Source organism: Salvelinus sp. IW2-2015, linkage group LG19, assembly GCF_002910315.2.
Source record: "Salvelinus sp. IW2-2015 linkage group LG19, ASM291031v2, whole genome shotgun sequence".
In the NCBI taxonomy this organism is placed as follows: Eukaryota; Metazoa; Chordata; class Actinopteri; order Salmoniformes; family Salmonidae; genus Salvelinus; species Salvelinus sp. IW2-2015.
Window position 1 is genome coordinate 1,624,616 of NC_036859.1, and position 15,575 is coordinate 1,640,190.

General features: G+C 49.7%; 1 protein-coding gene across 1 annotated transcript in view; it reads left to right on the forward strand.

Moving 5' to 3' along the window:
- The window catches only part of LOC111978933 (junctional cadherin 5-associated protein-like), a 33,889-nt gene that overhangs the window by 9,473 nt on the left and 8,841 nt on the right, over positions 1-15,575 (forward strand). Inside the window, exons 2-3 of the mRNA XM_024009180.1 lie at positions 807-1,298; positions 2,534-6,744. Of these exons, the coding sequence (XP_023864948.1) occupies positions 916-1,298; positions 2,534-6,744 (4,594 nt within the window). The 5' untranslated portion in view covers positions 807-915. The remainder of the gene's footprint in view (positions 1-806; positions 1,299-2,533; positions 6,745-15,575) is intronic.

Sequence of the window (15,575 nt, forward strand, 5' to 3'; positions counted from 1 at the left end):
AGAATGATGAGGGGGAAAAATGAATTAATCCATTTCAGAATAAAACTGTAACAAAACAAAGTGTGGAAAAATTCATGAGTTCTGAATACATTCCAAATACACTGTAGTGTACATACATTAGTGTTCCATACCATCAGCAAGTAGCTATCAATGATGTATACAAACCCTATTCTACTGATGCTATGTATTGGCCAATGAGAGGCTTTGAAGCTACCAGAAGGCCATATTGGCACTCCCCAGAAGGAGCAGTCCTCCATAGCAGGGTTTTCCAAACTTTGTCCTGGGGCCTTCCCTGGGTGCACATTTTTGCCCTAGCACTACACATCTGATTCAAATAATCAGAGCTTGATGATGAGTTGGTTGTTTGAATCAGCTGTGTAGAGCTGGGCAACAATCAAAACGTGCACCCAGGGGGGGCCCCGGGACCGAGATTGGGAAACCCTGCTCGATAGGATTAATAAATGTTTCAAGTACAAAATGGCAGGTATTTAAATATGTTTTTGTTGTAGTGGGGACAGTAACATTATTACTTTCAAAGAAGAATGTTTATATATTTACATTTTTATGTTTAGCTCGCAATAATATTATAAAAAAATATGCRTTAAGGTGTCTGTAATAGAATAGACATGGCAAAAAAGAATGTAGACACTAATAAATACATTTCTATAGCTTCACAATGGTGGGGGAGTGTTTTGAAGCGCGGTGGCTTCAAAACAGCGCCCCCTGTCAGACATCTAGTGTAAATATCAATCATTGGTAGTTATGCTATTGAAGCTAGCTAAATGTTACCTCTCTTCTCCCCATAGGGATGGCCTCTGCTGAGCAGTTGTGCTCCGGTTTCTACCACCAGCACTGCGCATAAGGAACAACATAAACACCTTCGCCCTCCTGCTGCCAAGACAGACACACACCACCATGTACAGCGTGGACGACCTCCTCATTTCTCACGGATACAAACTGCCCAAGACAAGCGTCCCCTGCCCCTCTTCAACTTCATCCGCCACCGCGCCTTACGAGAAGCAGCGCCACGCCGCCGCCGATTGCCACCGCGAAATCCCAGCAGCAGAGAACCAGAGATCTGGTCGTGGTGGATCACTGAACGGGAATGAACAGGCGGGAGACAGGGGGGCCTGCGTCTTCAGCAGCAGCAGGCAGGCACTACTGGCGAAGGGCTACCCCGGCAGCTGTGACAATGAGAGCGGCGGGGAAAGGAACCAAAGGAGAAAAGAAGCTGTCAGCGGTAACCTAGGTGACAACCTAGCACAGCCCCTGGGCGATTCTCTCGCCACGGATAGCGGGTGAGTTTTTTTTCTCTTTCTCTCTCTTTTGAGATCCCCCACCATACCTTCCCTCCCTTTTTTTGTTTTGCCGGGCCCTTCGGCATTGCATGCAAAGTCAAGCAACTCAGTCTACATTGCGCAGGAGGATGTTTTTTTCCTTCCCGTTTCCTTCCTTCCAGAGCTGCAGAACGAATACTGAGGCTGCTGCACCACTGCCTTGTCTTGCCAGATGCTGCGATACAATGAAGTTTGTGCTCCAAATGCCACACTGTTCCCTATATAGTACACTACTTACAGGGATTAGGGTTCCCCACTGGTTCCCCACCCCACTGTCCCCAAGCCCCACTGTAGCCAAGTCTCCTGAATTGGATTGAATGGATAAGAAATAGGAATATGGAGTTGTCTGTCACTCTGCATATGGTCACATCACGTGATGGGGAACTGGCATTTATAAACAAGTCAATAATTTCTTGCTCAGACTTGAAGCGCGCTTAGCAGTGGCAGCAGGGGCAGGCAGGCAGTGCCTTTTCCCTACATAGTGCACTACTTTTAACGAGAGAGCCTTATGGGCCTTGGTGAAAAGTAGTGCACTATATAGGGAATAGGACGTCATTTGGGACGAATCCCAGCTTTCTGAATTAAGGTCAGCGTGTGTTTTAATATGCAGATCATATTGCAGCCGCCGTACATTTTAATGGTATCTTCAAGGGAGTTGAGAGCCTCTGACTCAAACGCTTCCATCAGATACGTGTGCTGTCTGGCTCTCCCCTCTTGGGGTCGGAGATGGACAGTCTGATTACTACGGCAATGTCCAAAATGGCACCCTATTCCCTATACAGTGCACTACTTAGGACCAGAGTCATATAGGCGAATCGGGGGCCATGTGGGATGCAGTACCTCTTCACCCCCAAAGCCAAAACATCAGCCAGAGATACCAGCATTTTAAATGTCACAATTATCAATACTGCATCAAATCATGGCAGGCTGGTCATCATTGTATCATCACAGTTAAACAAGCTTCTGCAACCTAAAATACTTTGAGAGTTTCATTCTTTTTGGTGCAACCTAGCCACAGTTTTGCCATTTATGTTCATGTGCAAGAACCAAATAATCATACATCCAGGTTGTTAGTGTTACAACACGTTTGCGGTTTCTAATATGTTTTGATTTTATTCTGAATATTACATTTTTTCTATTAATGAACTAATAACTTCAGTACCCTACCGCTGAATTGTGCATTCTTCTCTTTCCAGGTTCTATGACGCGCCCAGCTTAACCTATTTTGAGCAGATCGAGAGAAGAGAGCAGTTGGATGAGAGGGATGTCTCCTACTGGAGGAGGAGAGGCCAGGACTTCAGCGTCCTCCTGGATTACGCAGACGGCCGGGAGCTGAGAGCATCCGCTGGCTTTCTGAAGGCCTCGGAGGCGGCATGGCGACCACAGGCCCTGATCGCAGAGGACCATAGGGGAGAGAGGGAGAAGCTGCAGAAGCAGCAGAAGCAGCTATGGGAAGACACCTCCATCTCCTGGCTGAGAGAGGCCGATGCGGCTCCTAGACAGTTGAGGGTAGTGACTGGGGTGACTGGGGAGCGGAAGTGCCAGAGCCTGGGCACAGAGGAGTGGAAGCCTGCGGTGGGGCTGGGGAGGCAGCTGTCGGATGGGGAAGGCGAGAGGTGGGCTCAGGAGCAGCAGCACCGCCTGAGGACTCCAGAGAGCACTGGTTCTATCCTCCCCAGAACCAGAGGGATGTCCCAGTCCCTCCCCAGAGTGCTGTCACCTGATGGAGCTACTGAACACACAAACACACAGTCCAGTTTGGTCAGTGTCCAGCTTCGACCAGGCCAGGTTGATAGACAGAGAGTGAACAGCACCGTATTTTCCGGGCCTTATAGTCGGTATTACCACAGTGCCGCAGTCAGCAGGGACCGGTGGGCCAGGAACAGTTGGCAAAGCGTCGGACATGTTGCACTTTTACCAAAGCCCAGGTTCAGCAGGCCTGTCAAGCCTCCATCATACGAAATACACCAGCAGACTAGGGGTAGCCAAGAGATGCTCGCTGTAGCTGTAGTAGATCAGCAGGGAGGGTCCAAACAACGGAAAGACACCAGGCCTGTCTATTACCCACGGGGTGGAGAATTGCAAAGACAAGACTATTTCGCACAACACTCTGCTATCTTTGGCATGGAGCCCCCCGGTTATATCCCGCCCCCGTCTTATAAGAGAGCCCTGCCCCCAATTAGGGGAGGACCAATCAACCGCAACGAAGTGGCAAACTATAAGTGGAGGGGGGAGATGAAGATACAGATGCACATGCCTATGAGCTCAGAGGTGGGAAAGTGGTTTTCCGGACAGACAAGAGGGTCGTGGCTGGAACACTACGGGGATCGAGGTATACCCTACAGGAAACAGGTTAACGCTAACCCAAACCTTAACCCTGGATACACCGAGGAGCATCTGGGTCATGTTCACTATTTACCCTTTGATGATCTGCGAGTGAGACATGTCTCAGGAGGGCCTGGCGGAAATTCTCTTACTGACACTGACAAGTTTATCCGAAACATGAAGAAAGAGACTCCCTGCTCTAAGGTTTTAGGACAATCTACACATGATAGTGCCTTTCCCCCCCCACAGGGGGTCTCTCTCAGTAACGCCTGCCGCAAGACATCTCTCAATGACAACGATGGTGGTAGTAGTACTAGATGGTGCAACAGGGGTTTAATAAACAAAGGAAGTGTAGACAGTGTAGCTCCTGATCAGAGCTGTGGTAACTATCCAACAGCTTTTCACATTAGACCTCCTCAGCAACTGATCAGGCATGTGGACCAAGGTCAAGGTGTGTCAGAAACTGTAACTCAAGTGACAACGTCAGTCAATGAGCCTGACTCCACAGAGAAAGAGAAACCAAGAAAAAGTGACTCAGAGAAACCAGAAAAAAATGAGAAAAAGAGTGTAAAAAAAAAACTTAGTGAGACAATATTCTGTTTGGTGTCTGTTCCCATCCCTCTAACGCCGGGTGGTACGTCCCGTGATCAAAACAACAACGACGACGAGAAGCCACCAAGCCCAGTCCGGCCACCAAGCCCAGTGGACAGTCCGAGTGAGAACAAAACGGGCCACTTAACAAACCAAAGTTTCCAAAGCACATCTTCAGCAGAGGCTGAGCTGCAAGCACTAACCGGTAGCATAGCGAGCAGCAGATCAAGCAGCAAAATAGTGAGAAAACTCCCTATTAAACCCCCCAAAATAAACCATCACAAGGAGCTCAAACTCTCAGGTGCCTGGCCTGGGAACCAATACCGGGACCAGGAGACCCAAACGAGCCCAGAAGCCCGAAAGCCTCAGCATCCCCCTCCTCCAGGCACTGAAAACAAGGAAGCACAAGACCCTCAAGTCCCTGCCCCAGGCTCCTCTGACGTCATCACCCAAGATCCCAGCGGTGTGGGCAATACTGCATTCAGCTGTCCTATAAAAGGGGTGAAGAGCCTGAAACCATCCAGCAACAGCGCCTTTTCCAGGACGGCCACTTTCTCCATTTCCAGCCAGCTGAACAAGAGCACAGCTCAGCCGCCAGCAGCAGCACCAACACCACCCTCAGGAAACACGACGGAGGAGGCCAAACCAGCAGCAACCTGCAGTGGGCAGGAAGCCTTCGGTCAGTTCCTGCTGAAGCCCGTCAGCAGGCGGCCATGGGACGCCATCGAGGAGCTGGAGACTATCAACAAAGAGTTCCAGGATCAGCAGCAGAAGCAACAGCAGAGCAGCAAGAGACCCAGTGTTGACCAGTGCATTGAGGACCTCAACGAGGCCTACAAAGACATTCTAGAGCTAGGCACTGCCAGCAATAACATTTCCAACAATAGCGGTGCTGTGCAGATCCCTGAGCGGATCAAGATAAGGCTGGCGGGGGAGGCGGGGCTCAGCAAGCCCAGCAGCCTTAGGCGCAGTATCGAGAGCTGGTCTGTGTCCGTCGACCCGGAGTACAGGGAGCTTAAGAGCGCCTTCTCCAGACCCGCTGAAAGAAAATCTGTGACTTTCAGCAAGCAGCTAAAAGAGGATCTCCCTGTCCCACCACGCAAGCCTACAGGATTCAGAGAATACAGGGTTGTTTCGAATTTGTCACGGAGAAGTAGCTGCAGTGGCAGGTCGGTGAAGCTAGACCTCTCTTCGCCTTCGGAGACACCACCGCCTTGTGACTTTACCGCCCCTAGTGACTTTATTGACTCTCCTAGGGATCCCAGCGAGATCAGAGACTTAAGCCCAACGACGCCAACGACGCACACGGCAGCAGAAGTCCCCTGGGCAGATAGGCAGCCGATGCAGGACGCCTCCACACTTACGAGTCCCCCTGACTATGAGGACATATGTCAGTCTTTGCAAAAGACCCGAGACTCAGAGGTTAACAAAACGTTCACCGCCATATCCAAACCTGGTGGTGGTAGCTGCGATACAGAGCCTCTAGGGGGTGCCTGTTCAGACTCTGCAGAGGAATGCCCCATTTGTAAAAGAGAGAGCGAGAGCCAGATGTCCAGACCAAGTCCAATGTCTCCGCTCCACGAGGAATCAAGCCCAGACTTATCCGATCAAAGTAGCGCGACGATTGTTGGCGACCGTGACAGTCAACAAGGAGCTGAAACATCTGAAGAACCAGCTGAAGGCGAAGGAGACACGAAGGTATCCTCTGCTCTGGCAGTGGCAGAGGACATTGGCAATCTATACAAACTTAAATGTGCTGAGGGCATTCCAGAGAACGAATCCATAGAGGAGAGGGCAGCCAGGATATTAAGGATTGATGTACCTGCAGAGTCTTTAGTCACAGGGGAGCAGCGGGTTAGCGAGACGGCAACAGAGAGTAAACCCGCTGCTAGTGAAGATACAGAAAGCAGCAGTGCAAACGAACAGACAGTGCAAACACATGCGAGAGATCCAGATTCTGAGGAACTAGACTCTGGAACGGTATCTACAGTGCCTCCTGACGGGCAGGAGGCAAAAGAAAAGGAGCCACCACAGGATAACCCAGAGTACATCAGGAGTGCCAAATGGACCCATCTGGGTCGAGAAACTCCAGGTATGCAGGAGTTTCCCCCAGACAGACTACCGCTTTCGGTCCCCATCAACCCTGACCTTAAGCTGTCCCACAGTCTGGAGGGAGAGATGAGGGGCAGAGGACCCTTGCAGCGCGTAGAGGCCCTGCAGGATAAGCTGGCTGCATCGCCCAGCCACCGGGTGGCGGTAGAGCGCCGGGCATGGATGAAGGAAGTGGACTCAGTGTCGCGCATGAGACGGCTCAGCATCAGGAGCACAGACTCTGGGGAGGAGGGGGCAGAGACGGAGGGGGAGAGCAAGCGTGGCGGTGGGCAAGTGGAAGTGCTCTCCCTACCTGCTTCCTCCCAGAGTGATACTGTGGAAGATAGAGAGGCCTCTGAAGACACAGTGTTGCAAGATGAGGAGGTGTCATCCCTCTCAGGTAGCTACTTCATACATTTGTGTTTTGTTCAAGTATTTCTTCTGTTGAACTGTGTTACATGTTATTCTGAATATAAGAGGGTTTCATCAGGAGTTAATAATGTAACGTTTGTTTCACATTCGTGCATCATTTTCACTGCAAAATACACTACATGACCAAAAGTATGTGGATACCTGCTCGTCGAACATCTAATTTCAAAATCATGGGTATTAATATGGAGTTGAGCCCCCACTTTGCTGCTATAACAGCCTCCACTCATCTGGGAAGGCTTTCCACTAGATGCTGGATGGAACATTGCTGCGGGGACTTGCTTCCATTCAGCCACAAGAGCACTGATGTTCGGCGATTAGGCCTGCAGGCCTGGCTTGCAGTCGGTGTTCCAATTCATCCCAAAGGTGTTCGATGGGGTTGAGGTCAGGGCTCTGTGCAGGCCATTCAAGTTCTTCCACACCGATCTCGACAAACCATATCTGTATGGACCTCGCTTTGTGCACAGGGGCACTGTCATGCTGAAACAGGAAAGGGTCTTCCACAAACTGTTGCCACATAGTTGGAATCACAGAATCGTCTAGAATGTCATTGTTTGCTGTAGCATTTAGATTTCCCTTCCCTGGAACTAAGTAGCCTGAACCATGAAAAACAGCCCCAGACCATTATTTTTCCTACACCAAACTTTACAGTTGGCACTATGCATTCGGGCAGGAAGCGTTCTCCTGGCATCCGCCAAACCCAGATTAGTTCGTCGGACTGCCAGATGGTGAAGCTTGATTCATCACCCCAGAGAACGCATTTCCACTGCTCCAGAATTCCATGGCGGCGAGCTTTACACCACTCTAGCCGACGCTTTGCATTGCGCATGGTGATCTTATGCTTGTGTGTGGCTGCTCGGCCATGGAAACACATTTCATAAAGCTCCTGACGAACAGTTAATTGTGCTGACGTTGCTTCCAGAGGCAGTTTAGAACTCTGTGGTGAGTGTTGCAACCGAGAACAGACAATTTTTTATGCAGTATGCGCTTCAGCACTCGCCGGTCCCGTTCTGTGAGCTTGTGTGGCCTACCACTTCGCGGATGAGCCACTTTCCACCTCACAATAGCAGCACTTCAGTTAATCATTGCAGCTCTAGCAGGGCAGAAATTTGACAAACTGACTTGTTGGAAAGGTGACATCCTATGACGGTGCCATGTTGAAAGTCACTGAGATCATTCTACTGCCAATGTTTGTCTATGGAGATTTAATGGCCGTGTGCTCGGTTTTATACACTTGTCAGCAACAGGTGTGGCTTCATACACATACATTTGTGTATATAGTGTATAGCAACACAAATATTGTTTGGCAATGACTTAATGTTTTGTTATTGTTATTTGAGTGTTAAGTTTTACCTAGTGTTATTTTATGAGGCAAGCATTTCAAGCAGTGAAACTGTGGCTGTTACTATGGAGTCTTTCCACAAGAGGGGGCTATTGTACTTAGATGTAACACTTCAAACGAGAGTCCTGCACAGGTCAGTTTTTTGGAGCCATCCCCACCCTGTGCCGGCCACATCAATTCTGAGCCCCATCTGACATCAGGACATATTTTTCCCCGCAGTCCGATCCACCCACATAGAATTGTTCTGAGAGCCGATCGTGACCCGCCAAATAACATGCATTTATTTAATTGTTTTTAGTGTAGTAGGCTTTAAGGCTATTCCCATTCCCTTCATGAATTAATTTGTCTGCATGTCTATTCAACATTTGGATAAAAGGAAACCTTGCCATGAATAAAGAATGATAAAATCTTCTTATTTTCACAATGGGATGCTCAAATCGCTTTGAAAATAGGCCATCTAATTAGCCTTCTTCTTACCTAATGAAAGCCTATTGCCGACAGAACAAAACAATACTTTTATATTCAATATTGTTTAGATAATCAAATAGTTTAATTGAAACTAATTAAACAATTCACAGAATTCATAGGCTGCAGATTTATTTAGTAGGGGCATTTGCATGTAAAAGGACCCATGCGCACCAACATGTGAAGTTTATAGGAGCATGTCAAATGAAAGCTAAGAGTTTATATACACTGCTCAAAAAATAAAGGGAACCCTTAAACAACACAATGTAAGTCCAAGTCAATCACACTTCTGTGAAATCAAACTGTCCACTTAGGAAGCAACACTGATTGACAATAAATTTCACATGCTGTTGTGCAAATGGAATAGACAAAAGGTGGAAATTACTCGGCAATTAGCAAGAACCCCATAAGGAGTGGGTTCCTGAGGTGGTGTGACCACAGACCACTTCTAGTTCCTATGCTTCCTGGCTGATGTTTTGGTCACTTTTGAATGCTGGCGGTGCTTCTACTCTAGTGGAGCATGAGACGGAGTCTACAACCCACACAAGTGGCTCAGGTAGTGCAGCTCATCCAGTGATGGCACATCAATGCGAGCTGTGGCAAGAAGGTTTGCTGTGTTTGTCAGCGTAGTGTCCAGAGCATGGAGGCGCTACCAGGAGACAGGCCAGTACATCAGGAAGACGTGGAGGCAGGCCGTAGGAGGGCAACAACCCAGCAGCAGGACCGCTACCTCCGCCTTTGTGCAAGGAGAGATCAGGAGGAGCACTGCCAGAGCCCTGCAAAATGACCCTCCAGCAGGCCACAAATGTGCATGTGTCTGCTCAAACGGTCAGAAACAGACTCCGTGAGGGTGGTATGAGGGCCCGCCGTCCACAGGTGGGGTGTGCTTACAGCCCAACACCGTGCAGGACGTTTGGCATTTGCCAGAGAACACAAGATCGGCAAATTCGCCACTGGCGCCCTGTGCTCTTCACAGATGAAAGCAGGTTCACACTGAGCCAGTGACAGACGTGACAGAGTCTGGAGCCGCTGTGGAGACGTTCTGCTGCCTGCAACATCCTCCAGCATGACCGGTTTTGGCGTGGGTCAGTCATGGTGTGGGGTGGCATTTCTTTGGGGGCCGCACAGCCCTCCATGTGCTCGCCAGAGGTAGCCTGACTGCCATTAGGTACGAGATGAGATCCTCAGACCCCTTGTGAGACCATATGCTGGTGCGGTTGGCCCTGGGTTCCTCCTAATGCAAGACAATGCTAGACTTCATGTGGCTTGCGTATGCTATGATGATGCTATGGACTGGCCCGCCCGTTCCCCAGACCTGAATCCAATTGAGCAATCTGGGACATCATGTCTCGCTCCATCCACACAAGCCACGTTGCACCACAGACTGTCCAGGAGTTGGCGGATGCTTTAGTCAAGGTCTGGGAGGAGATCCCTCAGGAGACCATCCGCCACCTCATCAGGAGCATGCCCAGGCGTTGTAGGGAGGTCATACAGGCACGTGGAGGCCACACACACTACTGAACCTCATTTTGACTTGTTTTAAGGACATTACATAAAAGTTGGATCAGCCTGTAGTGTGGTTTCCACTTTAATTTTGAGTGTGACTCCAAATCCAGACCTCCATGGGTTGATACATTTGATTTCCATTGATCATTTTTTGTGATTTTGTTGTCAGCCAATTCAACTATGTAAAGAAAAAGTATTTAGTAAGAATATTTCATTCATTCAGATCTAGGATGTGTTATTTTAGTGTTCCCTTTATTTTTTGAGCACTGTATTTTTTTCAATTAAGGCATATATACATTTCCATCCTAAAAATTAGGAATAAGCAAAGGCTTTGAATTCTGGTCAAGCAGATGAAAAGGGTCATCTTTTTTTTTTTTTTTACTGAAATCAAGTTTGCTTATGAGTTATTAAGTGATTAAAACTCGTAATTCTGTCACCAAATCGGTAGCAGAATGACAGAAAACATCTGTAACGGAATTACTGCAATTGATTTGGATACAAGGGAAATCATAGCAGTCACAAACCACAGGTTGGTCACCTGCTACGGTCCAACCAAATGTGATATTTTTTGGTGGCGGAGCTCATTCGAATATTAGCCAGTGTGTGAGGGAATCCCTCCTATTTGAATGGTCTGTGCCCACGTAAAACCTTTCCCGGTCAGAGGAATAAGGGAACCTTACAGAGTTCACACACACACACACACACACACACACCACACAACCACAACCACACACACACACACACACACACACACACACACACACACACACACACACACACACAACACACACACACACACACACACACAACAACCAGGGAACTTTATTGCCAAACACGGGTATGGACATGGAAATGATCTGAAAGTACAGAGAAAGAGAAATAATGAGTACTATACATGTAATAACATGGATATAAACAGTGCAACAGTGCAAAGTCATGAATAGAGTAATGACCACAATAGCTCAAGTAGTGATACTGATAAATAGAACAAAGAACTGTAGAAATGTAAACATAAGCATGTTACCTGAACAGTAATAACATTACAGGGAATATATAATAGCCACTGCTACTAACAGTAATAGTAAACACACACAAATCTCAACCATAACAACAATAAACACTACTCACTTCTACCCACGCATTCCATGAACACACTGCCGTAAATCCACTTCTTATCTGTGCTGAAGGAAAGACTATCCGGACTGGRTCCACTTATGGGGATGCAGGAGCACGCACCGGGCCTGTTTAGACGGTGCAGGACCAGCTCGATGTCCTTTGCCAATCAGAGGTTGTATGATCAGCTCATATACAGAGTGCGGGGCAAGTGGTCACCAGCTGATTGTTCAGTGTACAGCCCTGTGGTCTTAGCCAATGTTTCCTCACATGAGAGCCAGACTCAGCAGAGTCAAACATAAACAATTGAGCAYAAAAAAACTGTCAATTAAAGTGTGCTGCAGCGCCCTCAGCAGGGGGGAATTCTCTACACAGTGTGTAGAATAATACCCACAAATGCTAAAGAAGGATATTGCATATTTATACCTTTGTGTGCCTATTCAGGATACATCTATATTAATAGAATGATATTCATATCCATAATTATGCATTTCTGTATAGTACAGATCAGGGACCAATGACGTCATTCCGTTACCGTAATTCCGTTACCGGATGTAAATCCACTTCACACCTACTGTAGTTCAATAACCCAAATATTTTTCAAACTCAAGGTGTGATGTCATAGCTGACACCCCATTCTTTCTGCAGACATCTTGGAATCTCCTCCTTGTCCACAATGACTCCAAAATCCTTTCACTCGGACACCACCTGTTTCCACGAARGTGTATTTCAGCCTTATAACCTTTCTTTTTATTGATTCTGTTACATTAGCCATTTTCGCGTAAGTGAGGAGTCAGGGAAAATAACTTGGCTATGTATTGTCGTGTGGCGAAAGGGAACATAAGCTCTGCACGTGGACACATTGGCACGATGTGGCCCCAATGCGGGCTAATATATTGACCCCATGTAGGCTGCCAACATTGGGCCAATGCGCTTTTTCTATTTAATAGGAATTCATTTATTTATAATTTATTAATAACAATTTAATTCAATGCATAAATGTAATAATTTTCAAGCCCTGAAGGTACTTGGGGAAAGTGATACATTGTATCAGAAAGACAACCAAGTTGTTACTATCATACATATATTTTTACATGAGAAACTTAAGTTTGTCATGTCACATGCACTTATTTAGGTATTTTTAAAGACTTCATCATTGGTAGTGTACAAGATAATTTTTTTAAATCGGCATCAAACTTTCACACAACAGAACACTTAGCTGCAATATGTTACTTTTTGGGCGACCCGACCAATATAACATAGAAATGTGTGTTATAGATCTGTAATTCTCATTGTAAGCAAGTCTAAGAAGCGGTAGATCTGTTCTGTGTGCACCATTTCTTTGCTTCCTATTATTAAGTTTTGTTTATGCGTCTTTTACTTTGGGTTTTGTACACCAGCTTCAAACACCTGAAAATACAACCTTTTTGTTTATGGAAAATATGTTTCACAGCAGTTTAGATGGTACAAGGATTCTCTACAATATACTTGCTTTTTTTTGTTACATAAAATTAAATTAGGCAAACTATTTGAATTTTAACAACCAGGAAATGGCGGAGTGATTTTCTTTTAACTGGAATGACACTGTGTGCAAACCACACACAACATTTTTCTAATGAGCCCCCGCTTCTAGCTGGGCTTGGTGTGGGCTAGCCCCTGTTGGGCTTGGTGTGGGCTAGCCCCTGTTGGGCTTGGTGTGGCATAGCCCCTGTTGGGCTTGGTGTGGCATAGCCCCTGTTGGGCTTGGTGTGGGATAGCCCCTGTTGGGCGGGCTATGCCACACCAAGCCCAACAGGGGCTATGCCACACCAAGCTGCACACAGGGGCTATGCCACACCAAGCCCAACAGGGGCTATCCCACACCAAGCCCACACAGGGCTATGCCACACCAAGCCCAACAGGGGCTATGCCACACAAGCCCAACAGGGGCTATGCCACACCAAGCCCAACAGGGGCTTATGCCACACCAAGCCCAACAGGGGCCTATGCCTCTCAAGCCAACGGGGCTATGACAACCAAGCCCAACAGGGGCTATCCCACACAAGCCAGCCAACAGGGGCTATGCAACCAAGCCAACAGGGGCCAGCCAACACCAAGCCCACAGGGGCCAGCCAACACCAAGCCCAACAGGGGCTATGCCACACAAGCCCAAACCGGGGCTATGCCACACCAAGCCCAGCAGGGGCTATGCACACAAGCCCAACAGGGGCTATGCACACCAAAGCCCAACAGGGGGCAGCCAACACCAAGCCCAAAGGGCTATGCCACACCAAGCCCAACAGGGGCTAGGCACACCAAGCCCAACAAGGGCTTCCCACACCAAGTCCAACAGGGCTGGGCCACACCAAGCCCACAGGGGCTACGCACACCCAAGCCCAACAGGGGCTGGCGCACACCAAGCCCAACAGGGGCTATGCCACACCAAGCCAACAGGGGCTAGCCCACACAAGCCCAGGGGCTATGCCACACCAAGCCCAACAGGGGCTATCCCACAACAAGCCCAACAGGGACTATGCCACACCAAGCCCAACAGGGGCTATGCCACACCAAACCAACAGGGGCTATGCGCACACCAAGCCCAACAGGGGCTATGCCACACAAGCCAACAGGGCTAGCACACCAAGCCCAGAGGGGCTATGCCACACCAAGCCCAGCAGGGGCTATGCCACACCAAGCCCACAGGGCTATGCCACACCAAGCCCAACAGGGGCTAGCCCACACCAAGCCCAACAGGGACTAGCCAACCAAGCCAACAGGGACTATGCACACAAGCCCAACAGGGGCTAGCGCACACCAAGCCAGCAGGGGCTATGCCACAACCAAGCCCAGCAGGGGCTATGCCACACCAAGCCCAGCAGGGCTATCCCCACCAAGCCCAACAGGGGCTATGCACACCAAGCCCAACAGGGGCTAGCCACACCAAGCCCAACAGGGACTATGCCACACCAAGCCCAACAGGGCTATGCCACCAAGCCCAACAGGGGCTAGCCACACCAAGCCAACAGGGGCTAGCGCACACCAAGCCCAACAGGGGCTATGCCACACCAAGCCCCAACAGGGGCTATGCCACACCAAGCCCAACAGGGGCTATGCACACCAAGCCCAACAGGGGCTTTACCCACACCAAGCCCAACAGGGGCTATGCCACACAAGCCCAACGGGGCTATGCACACCAAGCCCAACAGGGCTATGCCACACCAAGCCCAACAGGGGCTATGCACACCAAGCCCAACAGGGGCTAGCCACACCAAGCGCCAACAGGGGCTATGCCACACCAAGCCCAACAGGGGCTATGCCACACCAAGCCCAACAGGGGCTATGCCACACCAAGCCAACAGGGGCTATGCCACACCAAGCCAACAGGGGCTATGCACACCAACCCAACAGGGGCTATGCCACACCAAGCCCAACAGGGCTATGCCACACCAAGCCCAACAGGGGCTATCCCACACCAGCCCAAAGGGCTATGCACACCAAGCCCAACAGGGCTAGCGACACCAAGCCAACAGGCTATCCACACCAGCCACAGGGGCTCACAACCAACCCAACAGGGGCTAGCGCACACCAAGCCCAACAGGGCTAGCCACACCAAGCCACAGGGGCTATGCCACACCAAGCCCAACAGGGCTAGCCACACCAAGCCAACAGGGGCTATGCACACCAAGCCCAACAGGGGCTATCACAACAAGCCCAACAGGGACTATGCCACACCAAGCCCACAGGGGCTATGCCACACCAACCCAACAGGGGCTAGCCACACCAAGCCCAACAGGGGCTATGCGCACACCAACGCCAACAGGGGCTATGCCACAACAGCCCAACAGGGGCTATGCCACACCAAAGCCCAACAGGGGCTATGCACACAAGCCCAACAGGGCTATGCCACACCAAGCCCAACAGGGGCTATGCCACACAAGCCAACAGGGGCTATGCCACACCAAGCCAACAGGGGCTAGCCCACACCAAGCCCAACAGGGGCTATGCCACACCAAGCCCACACGGGGCTATGCCAACCAAGGCCAACAGGGGCTGCACCAAGCCCAACAGGGCTTGCCAACCAAGGCGCCAACAGGGGCTATGCCACACCAAGCCCAACAGGGGCTATGCCACACCAAGGCCAAACAGGGGCTATGCACACCAGCCAACAGGGCTATGCCACACCAAGCCCAACAGGGTCTGCGCACACCAAAGCCCACAGGGGCTTAGCGCACACCCAAGCCCAAACAGGGGCTAGTGCACACCAGCCCAACAGGGCTAGCGCACACCAAGCCCAACAGGGGCTATGCCAACACAAGCCCAACAGGGGCTAGCCCACACCAAGCCCAAACAGGGGCTAGCCACACCAAGCCCAACGGGGCTAGCCACACCAAGCCAAC